The sequence below is a fragment of the Entelurus aequoreus genome, linkage group LG12, assembly GCF_033978785.1.
Source record: "Entelurus aequoreus isolate RoL-2023_Sb linkage group LG12, RoL_Eaeq_v1.1, whole genome shotgun sequence".
Lineage (NCBI taxonomy): Eukaryota > Metazoa > Chordata > Actinopteri > Syngnathiformes > Syngnathidae > Entelurus > Entelurus aequoreus.
Genome location: NC_084742.1, coordinates 13,358,216 through 13,374,705, shown reverse-complemented (window position 1 = coordinate 13,374,705; position 16,490 = coordinate 13,358,216). Strand labels below are relative to the sequence as shown.

The 16,490-nt window shown below is 39.8% G+C and overlaps 1 protein-coding gene across 6 annotated transcripts in view; it reads right to left on the bottom strand.

Annotated features, from left to right (window-relative positions):
- mybpc1 (myosin binding protein C1) overlaps positions 1-16,490 on the bottom strand; it is a 57,191-nt gene that overhangs the window by 14,209 nt on the left and 26,492 nt on the right. For 5 of the 6 annotated variants that reach the window (XM_062064791.1, XM_062064788.1, XM_062064792.1 and 2 more), the window contains 18 exons: positions 16,130-16,186; positions 12,811-12,977; positions 12,608-12,740; positions 10,108-10,232; positions 9,922-10,027; positions 8,435-8,601; positions 8,185-8,350; positions 8,004-8,110; positions 7,799-7,935; positions 5,680-5,839; positions 5,494-5,598; positions 5,232-5,420; positions 3,456-3,590; positions 3,181-3,348; positions 3,020-3,108; positions 2,739-2,934; positions 2,534-2,673; positions 2,296-2,455 (listed from right to left, as the gene is read on the bottom strand). In XM_062064791.1, the coding sequence (XP_061920775.1) occupies positions 2,296-2,455; positions 2,534-2,673; positions 2,739-2,934; positions 3,020-3,108; positions 3,181-3,348; positions 3,456-3,590; positions 5,232-5,420; positions 5,494-5,598; positions 5,680-5,839; positions 7,799-7,935; positions 8,004-8,110; positions 8,185-8,350; positions 8,435-8,601; positions 9,922-10,027; positions 10,108-10,232; positions 12,608-12,740; positions 12,811-12,977; positions 16,130-16,186 (2,507 nt within the window). The remainder of the gene's footprint in view (positions 1-2,295; positions 2,456-2,533; positions 2,674-2,738; positions 2,935-3,019; positions 3,109-3,180; positions 3,349-3,455; positions 3,591-5,231; positions 5,421-5,493; positions 5,599-5,679; positions 5,840-7,798; positions 7,936-8,003; positions 8,111-8,184; positions 8,351-8,434; positions 8,602-9,921; positions 10,028-10,107; positions 10,233-12,607; positions 12,741-12,810; positions 12,978-16,129; positions 16,187-16,490) is intronic. The other variant, XM_062064789.1, reaches the window with a different exon arrangement.

The following is a 16,490-nucleotide window of genomic DNA, read 5'->3' as shown; positions in this document are numbered from 1 at the left end:
CCATCCTTGTTTGTGAATGACTGAGCATTTCATGGAAGCTGCTTTTATACCCAATCGTAGCACTCACCTGTTCCCCATTAGCCTGTTCACCTGTTGGATGTTCCAAATAAGTTTTTGATAAGCATTCTTCAACTTTATCAGTCTTTTTTGCCACTTGTGCCAGCTTTTTTTAAACATGTTGCAGGCATCAAATTCCAAAAGAGCTAATATTTGCAAAAAATAACAAAGTTTTCCAGTTCGAACGTTAAGTATCTTGTCTTTGCAGTCTATTCAATTGAATATAAGTTGAAAAGGATTTGCAAATCATCATATTTTGTTTTTACTTACGATTTACACAACGTGGCAACTTTTTTATTTATTTATTTAGCCTTTATTTAACCAGTTAAAAATCCCATTGAGATCAAAGATCTCTTTTCCAAGGGAGACCTGGCCAAGAGGGCAGCAGCAAGGTTACATTAAGAACAGTAAACAACACATAAAACATCACATTTACAACATTAAAACTTGCTCACATAACACATGTGCATACAGACAAGGTAGACTGCAGTCCTTTCACAGAAGCTTTAAACTCATTCAATGTAACAAGGGTTTGAAGTTTAATATTCGATTGTAGGTTATTCTAAGCCTTTGGTGCTGAAAACCTAAATGCTTTCTTGCCAAGTTCAGTCCTTACTTTGGGGACGACAAATTCAAAAACTTCGCTGGTTTTGGGGTTTGTACTTTGTCTCTGCTAAACTTCTACTCTGCAGTGACTCAACATTACCTTTATAATAGTTTTGGTTCGATTGAGCAGTATCACGGCTGCGTCCATTCAAAAGCCCATAGAGATAATTGCTAATTTAGCATCGCTTTGAATGCTGTCATCTTGACAGATTCATGGCAGTATTTCTAAAATGACCATACTATTTAAGTGTATATTGTAACTGAAACTTTTCCTTAAAGGTATAAGGTGTGATCTACTAAAGGTTTGCATGCATTAAAACATGTGCAAACTTTACAGCACACGCAGAGCTGATCTACGAAACTCGTGCACAGAAGATTGTCTCTTAAGTGAGCAAAATAAGGAGCACAATCCATTTAGCGTGTCTGTCTTCCTATTGCCCGAATGCAGCTGAGATAGGCTCCAGCACACCCCGCGACCCCGAAAGGGACAAGCGGTAGAAAATGGATGGATGGATGGATGGATGGTGTCAATGCTGGTAGGAGAAAATGCAAATATATTCACCCAGCATGAACAATGTGATTTATCGATGCAGAAACTGTTCTGCGGGTGCCATTTTGCATATTTACTTAGTACGTCTGAAATCTTTGTGCAAAATGCCACGGTTACACAAATAGCTCTGAAAAAGGAGGGGATCGCGCTGCAACAACAGGTAGACTGACAATATTTTGTCCTATGTGTGTGTGTGTGTCAACATATTTGGACTATCATAAATAGAACATTGTAGACATGTCGTCTATTCAGCAATATCACCTTTTGATTGTATAACTTCTGGACAATTTTTGTGTCTGCTAATGTTTTTTGTTATGTTTTTCATGTAGGAAAAATATTATTAACATAGGTCTTATATGAAAAAAACTTTTTGCAACATGTATTTTCTTGCGTTCGGATCATTCCAGACGCATGAATGCTCTCGGGTGTTGTGATGGTCCTTTGCCTCCCCGCAGAGCGCACTGTCAGCGTGCTAAAGGTAGTTTGATGTTGTATAGATTGCGATGCTATATTGTAGAAAATGTGTTACATATTATAGATGTGTGCTGTTTGAGCATTTTTTGAGTCAACTTATTTGTTGGCATTGAAAATTGCAACATTAGCTAGAGGTTGTTTGGCTAAGTCCGCTCTCAGTGCTGCTGGCTTGATCGCCCAGTGCCACCGGGTGTGACGTCATGCGCAATCCAGGTACCTTAAGATGGAACTGTTGGATTTTTGTGAATCTGTGCCCGGTAAGACCGGGGTAATTCGGTCAGTAACCAAAAAAATTGTAGATTCGGTACCCATCTCTAATTACTGCAGTCAGCACCTAACGTGTTACACCAGCAATATTAAAGACCAAAATGGGGCCACAAACTAAATCTTGTTTATTGCCCCAGAAAGCCAAGGTCCAATAATCAACCACAACGCATTTACAGTATATAGTCCTTAATCACAAGTGCCTCAAAGGGCTTCACAAACCACAACGACATCCTCTGATCTGAACCAACATCCGGGCAAGGAAAAACTCGAAAAGCCCGAAATGGTAAAAACAAGAAACCATGGGAAGGGACTGCAGATGTGGGGATAGTCTTGAGTCATACCTTCTTTGGCGATGACGGCAGTTTTCTTGGTTTGGGTGGCTGATTCGCTTAGTCCACACATGTTCTCTGAGTAGACCCTGAAGTAGTACTCATTCCCAACCACCAGTTCGATGATGGCGATAAAGTTGCGATGGTAGTGCTCGAAGCATGTGAACCATTCCTTAATGAAAAGATCGAAACATGTCAGTACTTGGTACAACACTTATTTAACATGACCAAGTGGGTTTTAAACATCTACCATTGTCTTCTTGTCTGCCTTCTGAATGGTGTAACCTGTTATCGGTGCGTTGCCATTATCCTTTGGTGGCGTCCAGCTGAGAGCCACATTTTCCCCCCATACTTCCTCAATGATCACACTCTGGGGCGGCCCAGGGAGGTCTAAAAATACGAAAATGAAAAATGACACTTGGGAAATTATGTCTTTTCACGTTTCCTTTCCTCACCTATGACTTGTATGTCCATTACGGCTGAATCCACGTGGCTTTCTACCTGCACCGTCATTTCATACTTCCCAGAGTGACTGCGCTCGGCTTTACGGATGAAGATGATGCTATCGGAGTCTGTGTTGCGGATGTTGACGAGGGTCGGATCTATGGGTTGACCGTCCTTCAGCCAAGTTACCTTTGGCCTGGGTTTTCCCTGGGGACATTGTCATGGGTGTCAATAAGATGACTTCTCTCCAGCGATGTTCCAATTATTGTCAGGGCGTTGAGAAGTCCCTTACCATAAATGGCACCACAAGGTTGACTGATTCTCCAACTCTTCGGGTGTAAGTTTGCTTCAGGTGTCGCGGGACGCGGATCTTGGGCGGTTCTGCGAACAGAAGCATGCCATATGATTCATGACTTACTTCCATTTTAATGGGGCTTCTAGAGTTTGACTTACCAATAACCTCTTTGACAAGAACAGCATGCTGAGTTGTCCGTGGAGCGCTGGCTCCAGCGGCATTGATGGCCTTGACTCGAATTAAGATTTTGGAGTCAGGTTTCAGTCCTGTGAGGGTGTATCTGGTCTTGTCTATCAGTTCGTCGTTAGCTTTTATCCACTCATCAGCTGTTGGCAAAGAACAATCCAGATGCAAAGATGGTTTACTACCAGGTCATTCCTTGACTAATCTGTTGGTGGGCATTGCTATGTCACTCTCTGCGGCGTTTTCTTACTTCCTTCAAGGCAGTACTCCACTACATATCCATCAAGGCCAGCAGCTCCGATGGTTTCAGGTGGACGCCACTTCACCGTCACAGTTGTGTCGGTCACGTCATCCACAACCAGCATAGTGGGCTCACTGGTAACAGCTTAAAGGACACAAATTATTACTTATGAGTCAAATGTTTTATGACAGGAAAAGATCCACCCACAAACAAGAGCATAGCGTCTCACTGCTAATGAACAGATCTTATACACCACGGCTATTCAAATAAATTATTTGGAGGCCACATTTCCAGAGAACGAAGTACCAGTGGGCCGGACTTCTCCCTTCACTATTAATTTAATTTTGCATATTCCTGAGAATTGACAGTTTTTTTAAGGACCTACGGCAAAAAGCTAGTCAAAGATCGCTTGTATGACAACACTATAGTGTTTTTAACAATCGGCTGCAAAAACGTTAGCCTTTTCAAAGTTTATTTAACTGAACTCATGAGCCGGTCTGGTGTAATTTCTAGGCCAGATGTGGCCCCCTAGGCCACAAGTTGTATAGCTCTGCTATACACGCTTCCAGCCTGTCAATCATTTGGAGTATTTCAACCAATCAGATTGCAGAGAATTCAAATGCCCTCCTACTACTACCATGCTGTCCTACAAACAATCAGGCATAAGCATTGAGACAAGACCATAAAATCAGCAGAATTGCTGTTTTATATCAGAAAAAATGTTTTCTTAGGTGCGCAGAGGCACTTGTAATGTGGATATACCATATGCGGAGAGATTGAACTGAGCAAAACTGTTCATTTCCAAAATAGAAGACAAACTTTGAGAAATGGCTTAATTGGATTAAAGCTTGTGGGAGATAAACGTGAGGCACATCAACAAGCTGTTTGTTCGAAGATTAGTTAAGTAATTGAATGAAAAACGTACGTTCAGGAAATCCCATCCCAGCATTACATCCATGAATAAAAAGGCTTAAACAATTTACTTACCTCCAGTAGTTGTTTTGATTGAGAACGACATGTAGGCCTGTGTGTGTAGCTACAGGCCGACTGAAGAGACGTATGTTTTTTTTATGAATGTTTAAGAGGTAGCTTGTGGTGGAACGTAAAGCTTTCTACATAACTTCTATTAATCAGGGTGATTACGGTTAGTAACAATGATGGCATAAATGATCTTCTATTTTCTCCAGGGAACTTTAAATGTGTGGTGTATCTTGTGGCTGATTTTTCTGCGTCGCGATTCCTGCCTTCCGAAACCCAAATTTCATGACTGTAGCCTTGGGTAAAGAAGTTTGACCTCTTAAGTGATCGCTGCCATAAATTTACAGCATCGGGAAGGAAAGATATGCTTATTTTGTCTCAAAGTCCGGCGAGTGATTGTCAGCCGTCTTTGACTAAACAACAGTAACCAACGGGGTACGGCTTAGTGGGGAAAGTCGGAAGTGTCCATTGGTCTCGGTTTATTCTTTTTGCGGAATCATTTTAACTCCTACTGAACCCTCCTCATAAACTTAATCTCCTAAAACTATAATCCGCAGTAGGTTTAACGGCAGTCACTGTAACGACATATTTAATATCTTCTAAAGCCAACAGAGGTCTTAGTCAAAATGCTTTGGATAATGGCGAAGCAGGAGGTAACAGCTGTGTCACTGGGGGTTCTAAGGACAGGCTATACATGTACAATTCAACCTAAACATATTGGTGACAGTATTGTTTTGAAATCAAGCGATGGAGGGACTGGGCCAATGTGAAGTGTTGGATATTAAAATAATCATTTGGGCGGCTCACCAAGAGGAGTAAATGATTTGGACGGTTCACTGGGCTTGGACACCCCGATAGCATTGACTGCAAATACCCGCACTTCATACGGCACGCCTTCAATCATCTTCTTGAGCTCGAATGATGTTTCCTTGATCAGGTCAAAGTTCAGTCTCATCCATCGTGAACTCTGTTTCTTTTTCCTCTCAATGAAGTAGCCTGTGATGGATAAAAACAGTTACATCTTTTTGTTTGCAAAAATTACATCTGTGAAGTGGGTTGCGATATTTACCTAAAATTGGTGAAGCGCCATCGTATTTGGGTGCTTCCCATGTCATAGAGCACCAATCACCTCCAACCACAGGCACCAAAGGAGGTTCTGGGGCATCAGGGATGTCTATAGGAGCAACAAGGCTGTTTAGAGTTTTGGAGATCCAAGGAAAACATGCAATACTTATAAAGTTCTGGGATCTCTTACCTACAACTTTTATTTTGATGCTGGCTGTGGCCTCACCAGCCTCATTTTGGAGGACTATGTTGTAGTTTCCCGTGTCCTCTCGCTCTGCGATATCAATTGTCAGACTCGTCTGGTCAACAAACGTTTCAGCTCGGACACGATTGCCCGACTCAAGAATGACCTGAGACAGATGAGTGTGGACATCATTTAACTCTTAGGGTACATTGGGGACGTTTTCTTTCATTCAGGTAAATTTTTGCTCCAATGTTGGCCATAACTTTGGTTGCGCTACTTCGAATGGAATTATTTGATCTTAAAAGGCTTTTTCCATGTGCTATTTCAAATACTTTCCAATATCAACAATACACTAGGAAATAATTTTAGCCAAGTTAAGTACCGGAAAATTCCCCAGAGAGTTAAGAGTGTATAATTTTTTAAAATCAAATGTCTTAATCAACTTCTGTCCTAAATACAAATAGCAAACACGTCATATTTTTATCCATTGAATGTCCATTTAATCTATTTATGTCTGTTTTTTATTTCAATAGGTTTGCATAAAATGAGTTAGCATCCATACTGTAAATGTTAAAAGACTGTAATACTGTGTTAAATATCAGGCCTAAAAATATAAGTCCTAAAACACATTTTGAAGCATTATTGCTGTTTCTAATTTCAGGGTTTCATTTTGGAGAAAAAGTGCCATATTTCCTATTTGGAATTAGATGGGACAATCTTGGGAATTGATTTATACAGTTTTAACTCCCATGGGATTTTTTTGTCAAATATGAGCAAAATGCACGACTTCTATGGATTTCTAATGTAAAATTAGTGCGTCCGCAAACTGACGCGCATGCACACAAAACATGGCAAGCGGCGCCCTGTGTTTACAGAAGTAAACATGGCATGTAGGTGTCAGTCATGGCTAGGACTAAAACGATCAATCAATTAAATCAGTTCGAAAAAAGCTTAGACTTATATTCTGTTGCTTTCATTTATATTCTGTTGCTTTCATTAATTGTTTAATTAAAAAAATCACAAAATGTAGACCGCTTGGAATGCCTAGAATTTTAAATATGCTGACATAGTTTCGCACTGCCGCTGCAGTAGAGTGTACATGAGAGCGGTGGTGCGTGGCGGACGTGATCTCTGTGGCCGCGAACAGCATAGAGGTGTTTTTTTTGTTTTTTTTAATGCACACATGTCAAAAGCATAATTACAATGTTGATGATGTGCATTTATTCTAAACAAAAATAATGAAAGTAGATTGATTATACCCTATAACTAAAATAATCGATAACTGCTGCCCTAGTCCTGGCACATTTATTGCAATTTCAAGGACTTTGTACAAATAGAGTCAACATTTATTAAGAATTTTAGCTATGGTAGTTTGTGGCGCACTTGTTGTTTTTGGTTGTTGAGGCTGAACCTTCCCAGCAGGCACAAGACATTGATACAACATTGATTACACATACATGTCCTTTAAAACTGATTATGAAACAACGTTGCAAAATAGTTGTATTTGGAAATTGAGACAACGTTGATGTCCAACGTTGGATCCACATTGTTGAAAAGGTTAAATCTACTTCACATCCTAACCTTGAATTAACGTTGTCAAAAAGCATGTTATTTCAACGTTGTATATGTGTTGGAAAATATATGTTGGAAAATGACCAAAATTCAATGGTCATATCAACGTCAGAACCCAACATTGATTAAACGTTGTCGAAAACCATGTTGTTCCAACGTTATGTTTGAGTTGATCAATGTCAGGACCTAATTAAACAAGTTCTCAACGTTGTTTTAATGTCCCGTGCCCACTGGTTTAGAATAATTACGTAAATCCTCCTCTATTTTAACCTTTCTAAAACACCATCTTTTTGCCTATGCTGCTCCTTCGTCCAGCATTTATCTTTGTCTGTTTTGGCGAAGAATTGTGACGTTTGTCACTTTTCGATGACGTATAGGTTGGATAAATGCGGCCTGAACGTTCAGACTGCAGTCTCATCGGCTACTTGTCTGATTTATTTTCACATTCAAAAGAGGCTTGGGTCAGATTTGGAAAAAAATCATAATTGACATGAAAACATCAGAAAACAGGTCACTTATGGGTAAAAAAAACAGAGCAAAGTTAGACACTGACCCTTTCCCCCTTCATCCACACCACCCTGGGAACTGGTTCTCCACTCATGGGGATCTCTAAGCGAAGTTTGTTTCCTGCTACAATTGTCACAGTGTTTTCTGGGAAGTTCAGGCTATCCAGGTGCAGCTTTGGAGGGTCTGACGAAAACGAACAAGCAACATTAAATGCAAGCTTCTGTTAACTGTCGACACTTAAAGGAACGTACCGATGACTTGAATCTTGGCAGATAGGCTCTGCGAGTAGCCTTCAGGCACAAAGGTGTAATCTCCAGCGTCATGAAGGGAGCTCGTTTCAACTGAAAGTTCGTGATCCCTGAAAATCAAATCTATTTTTGGTACCACAGAGCAGTAATGGACAGTTGCTTTTGTGTAACAATGAGGTCATACCTATTTTTGTGTAGGATGCTAATGCGGTCATTGGCTTGGATTAGCTGTCCATTCCTGTACCATTGGCCTGGGACGTTGCCCGGGTAGATCTCACAGTGCAGCTTGAGAGGCTGACCCAGCAACACCTTCATGTCCTGCAGGTCCTGGTGGATCTTCAGTGGTTTCACTGTTTAAATGAAGCAAGTTCATCTCAGAGAGCTGAACAGAGACAGTCAATGCTAACAGCGAGGGAAGCATCAGCGTTACATACAGTCAACCTGTATGTGAGCCTCGGATGTGCCACCACTAGCCATGATGGAGTATGTCCCGGTGTCTTCCAGGGAAGCGTCATCAATCACCAGGAAGTGTTTGGTTCCCTCGCACTTGACTCGATATCTGGATCGAACTCCTGTTGAGATCTCAACACCGTTCTTCATCCTTAGAGATGCGCAGGAATAAGATTTTCGTACCTTTGTGCTGACCAGGGTTGTCAAAAGTATTGATACTTCGATACCAAATCGATACCAACACGCAAAAAATTACATCGATACCTACTTTTACCTCAAAAAGCCATGTCAATTCTCGGTATGTGGGCAACTTCAGCTGTCTTTTAAAAGATTATCCAATGTTGCCCAATGTTTAGATATTTGTGGAAGCCTGACAAATAAAAAATAATAGAATAGAATAATAGAAGTGTGTGAGTGAAGCTTAACTGAAGGTGTGGCGTAACTCCGCTTCACAACACACATTAAAACACGCCTGCCTTGCCAGAGAATAAGACGTCGCAGAAATGATCTGTGATGCATTTTAGTCACTTTGTTGTTATATTTAGCAAGTAGATGTACTCATTTAAAGTAAAATAGAGGTGTATTATGCATTTGTTCGCTAATCAAATACAAGCAGTCATAAAAGTATTTGCCGTGCGAGTGAGAGCGAAGATCCGCCACCACAAGCCCAGGGACTGTGCATTATCACAACATGCAGAAAAGCTCCAGAAGCGTGCAACTTAACCTTATCACTTCCATAAGTGCTAAGAAAACACAGCTGAAAGACACTCTTCTGTTGTTTGGCAACATTTTGAACACCACTGCTTTAATTATTTTTTTATGGGCCCGTGGCACACTGTAGTAAAAAATAAACAAAAAAACAGCAAAAATTGGAAAATATAGCAAAAAATAAAAATTTAACGGGAAAATGATGCAATGTTGATACTGTACTTATAACAAATAGAAACGCAAAGATTTGTATTGAAATACATGTGTTAGCCTTTTAATTAGCCTATTTCATTATAAATGACATGATGACATCACACTGCCACCATATTAAAATAATATTAATAACAATATTGTTTGTTTTATATTTACCTGAAGTCTCCACGCCACTGCTGTTCTTTTTAGAATGTAAAATAGTTTATTATTAGTTATTTATGATCATATTTATAAGCACAGTGTTGTTTGTTTTGATATACTGGGAGGTTATAGAACACTGCTGTTCTTTTTAGAATATATAGTCACCGCTTGGTAGCTCATACTGACATTTATTGTTGAAGCAGTGATGTTAAATATTTGACAATTGAAAACAGTTTTCAATAAAGTAATGAATTTAAAAGTATGTGGATTTTTTGTTTTGTTTTATCGTAGTATAGAATAAATATAGAGAATCGTGGAAATTCATAGATATCGGTATGGACTACTGATATTCTGGTATTGTGACAACCCCAGTGCTGACAGATCTTTATGTTCTTGATGTTTTCTTTACCATTTGACCGGAGCACCTTCCTCTGTCACCTCACACTCCAGCTCGATCCTCTCGTTCACAGTGGTCTTGACGGGCTCAAGTTCCTTAACGATCTTAACTGGCAACTCTGTGGTTCGGAAAAAGGATCACAGCGCTTAAGGACAGAGAATCAACGAGTCTTAGCCATTTAATGTTTGTCTTCTGTACCTTTGACCAAGAGCTCCGTGGAGCACTTCTCTTCTCCTGCGGACACAGAATATGCAGCGTCGTCGTTGGGGCCGCAGTTGTTGATGACCATGATCCTTTGCGTGCCCTTGTGCTCAAATATATACCTAAACAGGATCCCCTAGTTACACCTTGAGGGAATCATCACCTGCAGCCCCATCCCCAACTTGCTTGAACAAACTTTCACTCTCAGCTACGTCCGCATGCACGTAGGCTCAGACACTCCGAAACACTGAACGTGAAAGACGGAGCTGGACGAATGGACTTACTTCCTTGAACTTAAGGTCACCGATGGAGCCAGAATGGGGCCAGAGCACAGGGGGTGTACAGGAAGTGATTATGGCAAACAGGAAGGAGCATCATGACACGACATGACAGACAGACATAGACAGAGAGACATCATGCCTGGGAGGGTAGAGTGTGTAGTCAACAATGTTGCAACCAAAAGAACGATTGCGACTTTTTGGGGGAAGAAAGTCCTGCAGATGAAGCCAGAAAACAGCAATAGCCTCCCAGATGGCTTTAGCTTGGCATGGCTTTGACATGTGTGTGATTTGGATTTAGGTTTATCTCCTGGTCCACAAGTCTAGAATCTAATCTATGTGATGCTGTTGTTTACTTGCTCTAGTCTAGCTATAACCTTGAAGCAGTGTTCCTATACTATATATATATATATATATATATATATATATATATATATATATATATATATATATATATATATATATATATATATATATATATATATATATATATATATATATATATATATATATATATATATATATATATATATATATATAATGTTCTCAAGTGTGTTTTCAAAGCCATTGTTCAGTCCCCCCAGGATTTCGCAGGCTTTTTTGGGGGATTGTTGCGGTTTAAAATGCCTGAGTTTGTTAAATGTTTTTGAGGCTTATTTTTTTCACTAACATTGACTGTTTTTATGAATTGGTGACCAATGTTTTAAGTGTTGCATGCAACCTTAACCTCAAAAAGCACCAACATTGTAAAACAAATATTGTATTGATGTTTTGCTCATTTTATGCCACACAGACTGAAAAGTAGACACTTGGTGGCAGTAAACGCACAAACTTACAGCTCATTGTCAAATTAATATACTGTTTTAATTGACTATAACTACTAATAGTAAAATTAATTTGATGAGTTAAAGGCTTCTTTAATGTCCGCTGTTTACTTTGGCATCCATAAGTTGCAGACATTCTCTCTGCATGCTTTACACTTGAAACGTGTTTGTTCATCTTAAACATTCATTTATGTTCCATAATGTTTACCGCCGCACGTTAAGAGCATTTTTTGAACTGTTGAGAAAGATCTATAGCGCTATTTTTCGTTGCTAAATGAGAGGCGATGACAGATTATCATCGCACTTCAACATCTCTCGGTCGGCATTGCAAATGAAAATATGTTCCTAATCCTGGATAAATACAGTTAAGTTAAAATAAATATAGCAATACATGTAGGGCTGTCAAAATTAACGCGTTAACACAAGAAATATCGCATTATTAATGAACACACTGCTATATGGTCTGTGTGTGATCAGATCGATGCATAAATGCATGCACAAAAAATGAGAGAGGTGACTCCAAATTTCACTCCAAAATACAGCTTGAAAGAACTTTAGATAAAACTGTTGTCAAGTTTTTCTTAAAAATGACATGCATTCCAGCAAAACGCTTAAAAATGTTCCTGACAATAACATTGCATTTGTATACAAATATTGGGGTCTTTTTGTAAGTAAATTTTAATCATGCAAGCGAGCCTGTGATTATTTACGATTATTCCAAATTCCGAAATGTAATTAATCTGATTAAAAAATAAACATTTGACAGCTCTAGATACATGTAAACTCGGAAGTAGATGTTTGTATGTGACATTACCCAGAGGGCTTAGCGCTGTAGACAGGAACAGTAAGTAGGACGACAGTTGTGTTGTTTGAGCAACACAAAGTTAACGTATGGTTACACTTTGTTGTTTCTGCCTCATCTACACTAGAAACATACGTAAGTTTGGATCAGACAGTTGAGGTGCTTGTTTGAGCGCGGCTCACGGACAAATTCTATTGGCGAGAATGACGCTGACTGGCCAAAATGTGCAGGGAAGTTGCAGGTCCTGGACAAAGTTGCGAGGGACCGATTGAATGTGCGTGAATTGATCGCGACATTGCGAAATCCTGGAGGGACTGATGAGTTAAAGACCTGTGAAGGAGGTACCGCCTTTTCCCTGTACAGAGGCAAACCGTACAAAGAGCAGTTAAACACAACAATTCCTTTGTGATGATCACACAAATGTTGCTTGGCGGCAATTTCCATTGCACCTGACTGGAGCCACATTAGCGTGGAGAAGATGCAGACGAGGGCATTTCCGCAAATGAAACGCATTGTCTGAAATGCACTTCATTTGTGCAGTGTTTAAAGGCAAACAACATGGCCGATATGCCACAGGCGACGATGGAACTTACTTGGGGCTGGGACGGATTTCCTGTCCATTTTTGTACCACTTGAGTTCAACTGTGGGGTCAGCCAGGTCCACCATAAGGCGGATCTTTCCGCCTTTATCCACCTGATAAGCAGGTTCCAGCTTTTTGGCGAACGCTGTCAAAAAAGCACATTCAGGTTAATCTGGGCAACAGGGGGACAGCAATGGACGATGGAGGAGATTTACCTTCACTCTTCTTCTCCACTTTGGGGATCTTCTTCATCCTGCGCAACAGGCCTCTAAGATCTGTGATGCCATACTCGAACGCAATCTTCTCGTACTGATCAGGGCGGGCATGCTTTAGAATCTCCCACACGTCCACCTCGGGGGCGTCGTCCTGCGCCTTATGCTCTCTGGTGGTGTCGGATATTTGGGCAGGATGTGAGGACACAAGTCAACAGACGGTGTTTGCAACATGTCCTGAGAAACTAGTCATGAACCCTGACATGGTAGGAGGTTCTGCTTATGATAGGCAGTACAATCGCCATGTTTTAGGAGGACATGATTTTCATTTAGGGGTTTTTCTTTTTGTCTCGCATTCCTCAGGACATGTCACACAAAGGGATGGGCTTCATCTATGTTGACCTTGATCTTGGAGACGAATATTCAGTGTAGTTAAGGAGTATAGACTTAGACTTACACTTAGACTTCCTTTTTTATTGTCATTCAAATTTGAACTTTACAGCACAGATAAGAACGAAATTTCGTTACATAAGCTCATGGTAGTGCAGGATAAAAAAGCAATAAGATGCATATATAAATAAATAAATATATATAAATAATATATAAATATATATATAAAATAAATATGTATATATAAATATATATAAAGAAATAAATAGATTACTGTACAGATAAATATATTGCACTTTTTCACATGCGTCCACGTTTATGGATGTATGTTATATTGTCTTTTTTATTCCAGCGAGTTACTGCTTGGTTAAGGTTTTTAGTGCATTATTGTTATTTTTAATGTATTTCAGCTGTCACGGTTATTATTGCTATTGCGGTTTTGTTGAATGTGTGCAAAAAGTACAAGGTAAAATTTTTCATCAATCATCAATCAAAGTTTATTTAAATAGCTTTTAATCACAAGTGTCTCAAAGGTCTGCACAAGCCACAACGACATCCTGGGCTCAGATACCACATCAGGGGCATTTTCCAACCAACTTTTATCAACAATTTAAAAAACCTTCAAAGACTTTAAGGATTTAATGTAATAAATAATGCCTATTACGGATGTGACTCTTACAAAAACGTACAATTCAGTGCGATTCTGATTCTTCCGGAGACGATTTGATTCCGAATCAATTATCGATTTAACGCGATTCTCACTTCCAACCAATTAACCTTAATACACGATTTGGTTTGTATTTTCAAAAAGCTTGAATCAATTTAGAATCGTTATATATCCATCCATTTTCTACCGCTTGTCCCTTTTGGGGTCGCGGGGGGTGCTGGAGCCTATCTCAGCTGCACATGGGCGGAAGGCGGGGTACACCCTGGACAAGTCGCCCCCTCATCGCAATAACAATCTCAATTTAGACATAAATAAATAAATAATTCCGAACCCTAAATGTCTATGTGCATATAAAACATACCGTATTTTCCAGACTATAAGTCGCACCAGTACATAAGCCGCACCCACAAAGTTTTAGAAGGAAAAAATATTTTTCATATAGTAGCCGCACCGGATTTATCTAGTCGCAGATATATACCAGTACACTATGAAATGAGATATCTACATGGAAAGATTTTGTACATTGTTTCCAAACGGTTCCTGTGACACAGCAGTAAAATTAAACAAAACTGATGTCTTCATTCATCCTTTACAAGATGAATACGATTTTCTAATTTTTTAATAAAGTTCACGAGGTTTATCAGGATTCTTCTTAGGTGTGCTTTGTGTGTCTACTACTTTACCTGGTGTGTGTGTTTGTGCACCTGACCTACTTTACAAATCTACAGCAGAACAATTAACCGGAAAAGGGAATCCGAATGCTGACGACGTTTATTTTGTGCTATGCACATGGGCAATCGGTATATAAAGTGGCTTGCCAACGAACGGCTCACAACTGCAAAACGCTTCTCATCGTTCACCTAAAAGAGCTGTTCAAAAGATTCACCTTGTCATTTCTCAAGTATGACCTAACCTTACCTTAGCTAACCTTTACCTGGCTGGATCATGTTGGTGCTGTCATTCTTCTAGCAACCAAAATTTCTGGTTCACCTAGAGCATCTGTCCATCTATTTTCTACCGCTTGTCCCTCTCGGGGTCACGGGGGTGCTGGAGCCTATCCCAGCTGCATTCGGGCGGAAGGCGGGGTACACCCTGGACAAGTCGCAATCTCCTAGAGCAGCGGTTCTCAATTTTTTTCACAAAGTACCACCTCAGAAAACACTTGGCTCTCCAAGTACCACCAAAATGACCAACATTAAAATACAGTAGCGCTGTAGGCCCAAGTATTCATTAAAAACAAGGCAGAGGTTTTATTTAACCAGTTAAATTAATATTTTTGGCCACTGTAACATTACGCAGAGTTTAAAGAGTAACACTGTGTTTGAATATTTATTTAAGTGATTCTTTGGCGCACCACTTGAAGGAGCCTGCATTTCACACAGTTTGAGAATCACTAGAGGTTATGCTTTAGGTTAGTGAGATTATTCCTTTTGGCCCATCCCTTTGTTTGATTCTCATTCCATTGATAAGATGCTTGAACAGTGTTAGACTATGAAGTTGTCTGTTAAATTGTTATGTTAGTGAGATCCAGGTTAGCAAACACGCATACGCGTGTTCATTACAACATTCAGTCAGTTCTTTCAAGGACATTTTTGCAAATGTCTGAAAGTACAAAGCGCAAACAAGTATTATTTCATTCTTTTCTTGTTTTTTTTCCATCCGTTTATTTTCAGGCAATTACAAGGAAGGCTGAAATAAACATGGCTATGTTTGCCTTATATTTCTCACTAGAAATAAAATGTAGCTGTAACACTATTTTACCGCATCATTTCCCTGTGGCTCCCTTATGCGTCATTAATGATCCAAAACAGCGAAGGACCGTTTCCATCATTGCAAACTGCAGGGGGAGCTGATCGGAATGCTGCTTTCAAATGAAGTGTTACCGAACTACAGTAGGCCAACACTCTCGTTTGTCTAACTCGGAGCTCCAAGTCATGCTGGGGACTCTACAGGATTACAGTACTCACCCGCAGTAAGGTCTAAAAGTTTTACTACTTATGGTTTTCTTTCTACTAACCTTTGATTTCTGAATATGTAGGGGAGAAGAAGAGACAAGCCCAAAATAAATGGATCATTTATCAAGCTTTTGGCTTAGCTTAAACTCAAGAAGTCACTTTGGCCAGGAAGCAGTTTGTACACTGGCATCATATGGCCTTCTTAAATGATTCGAAAGGAAGCGACAGGATGCACATCCACAAATGATTTAAAAAAATAAAACAAAGCACTGAATGATTAGTGGAAGGGGCAACATCCACTGAGTCTCACCTATGTTTAAGTAGAGCACTAAAGTCAAGCTCCCCTGCATCTTCTTGGCCTTCACTGCTGTTGTTAACAAGGAGAGATTAATAAGGATTTCATCAAAAGATACAACAGTCACTGGAAAACAATGTTTACACAAGCAACACAAAGCAAACATCAATCAGTGTATTAGCTTAGGGCTAACAAGTGATTGGTGCTTACACAAAAGACAATCTGGGATTTTCAGGTAAAAGTCCAGAAACAAGGCGTCTTTGTGTAAGACATTCGCCGCCGCGTCCCAGGTCATATTGCGTCAACACTGCGATGGCGCAACGAAACTGGGATGCTTTGCATTGCTTTCCAAACACATTGTTTGAGGGTGTTTTAA